Genomic DNA, 1,538 nt, shown 5'->3' with positions numbered 1-1,538 from the left:
GTATTCGAGTTACCCATGCCCAAATCTCTTATTTCCCTCCAACCCCTGCCAGCCCGCCTCCCTTCTTTACAAAACTCTTTTTTCTAGTTTCTTGTCTTTGTTTTGTTTAGTTCCCACAGAGTTTTGAGTTTTTTAAAACACTTCTTTTTGAAATTTTTATTTTTTGTGTGTGAGTGTTAATACCTGCAAGTACGTGCCCCAGGTAAGTGCACCCGTGCCATGCAATACCCACATAGGCCAGAAGAGGGCATCAGAGCCCCCTGGAACTAGAGTTCCAGGTGGTTGTTAGCTGCCATGTGGGTGCTGGGAACTGAACCCAGGTCTTCTGCAAGAGCAGCCAGTGCTCTTAACTGCCGAACCATCCCTCCAGCCCCCTACTTCCCACAGAGTTGGACTGCATAGATTTGGGTTTGGAATGATCCATTGGCCTGCTGGGCTCACCACCAGGTATAGGACAGGATGCTGTGCCTCCCGACTCCCAGAGTCTGTTAGTTGTCAACAGAGTGGCAGTAAACGCTAGGGACCCATGAGCTCCTTCCTCTCCTCAGCTTACTGGGAGGACTCTGAGTGTCCTCTAGAAGCATCTGTTTGTCACAATGACAGACCTTCCTATTTTCGAGGCTCAACACTCTTCCACTGTGCCTGTCCATCATTCGGTGGATACTTGCTTCATCCCCCGGCCACCCTGAGCAGCACTGCAGTTTGTCAAGTGAGTCAGGCTGTTCCTTGATACAGCTGTTTCAGTTCCTTTGGAACTGAAATACGAGTGCCAGGTCCCAGGGTAGTTTTTTTTTTTTTTTTCCCCTTTTTTTTCTTATTTTATCTCTTTGAGACAGGTCTCCCTGTAGCCCCAGCTTTCCTGGAACTCACAATGTAGACCAGGCTGGCCTTGAACTCACAGAGATCTGCCTGCCTCTGCTTCCTGAGTGCTGAGACTAAAGGCGTGTGCCACCATGCCCGGCTGTTTTTTAATTTCTTCTTTTTTTTTTTGTCTTTTTTGAGACAGGGTCTCCTTGTAGCCCCAGCTGTCCTGGAACTCACTGTGTAGACCAGGCTGGCCTCGAACTCACAGAGATCCACCTGCCTCTGCCTCCCATGTTTTTTAATTTCTTAATAGTCTCTATCATGGCTCTCCTAATTTATGAGCATGTTCTGTTAGGTACTTTTCTTGTGCTGTGATAAAATACCTAGGGGTAGGGGGGCTCCAGCAGGGATGGGGACTGGGCCCGCCTCCCGTCCTGCCTTGATTCTGAAGTGTTAGGGACCCCATGGGATGCTGAGCCCCTCTATCCTGGCCTGGCTTCCCTGACAGTCCTGGGACTGATGTTCAGGAACCCCCCCAACAGCGACCTGCAGCCTGGGATGCACAGTGCCCGCCAGGTCGCCGTCCGCGGCGCGTGGAAAGTCAACACTGCCCAGGTTCCTGTAGATGTCCATCTCAAAGGCGGGAAAGGTCGTGCCTGCGTGGGAGGCTGGGTGTGACGGCCTGCCCCTTGGTCTCCAGGAGCCAGCTCTCACCCCTCGACCTCAGTTTCCCT

The 1,538-nt window shown here is 51.4% G+C and overlaps 1 protein-coding gene across 1 annotated transcript in view; it reads right to left on the bottom strand.

The window, feature by feature from the left end:
• Positions 1–1,082: 1,082 nt before the first annotated feature.
• LOC103725050 (N-acyl-aromatic-L-amino acid amidohydrolase (carboxylate-forming)-like) overlaps positions 1,083–1,538 on the bottom strand; it is a 3,449-nt gene continuing 2,993 nt past the window's right edge. The window contains 1 exon segment of the mRNA XM_017795357.2: positions 1,083–1,460. Coding sequence (XP_017650846.2) covers positions 1,258–1,460 — 203 coding nt within the window. The 3' untranslated portion in view covers positions 1,083–1,257.

The sequence above is a fragment of the Nannospalax galili genome, unplaced genomic scaffold (genome assembly GCF_000622305.1).
Source record: "Nannospalax galili isolate Female #2095 unplaced genomic scaffold, S.galili_v1.0 scaffold1328, whole genome shotgun sequence".
Taxonomy (NCBI): domain Eukaryota; kingdom Metazoa; phylum Chordata; class Mammalia; order Rodentia; family Spalacidae; genus Nannospalax; species Nannospalax galili.
This window is presented reverse-complemented; position numbering and strand designations above follow the sequence as displayed.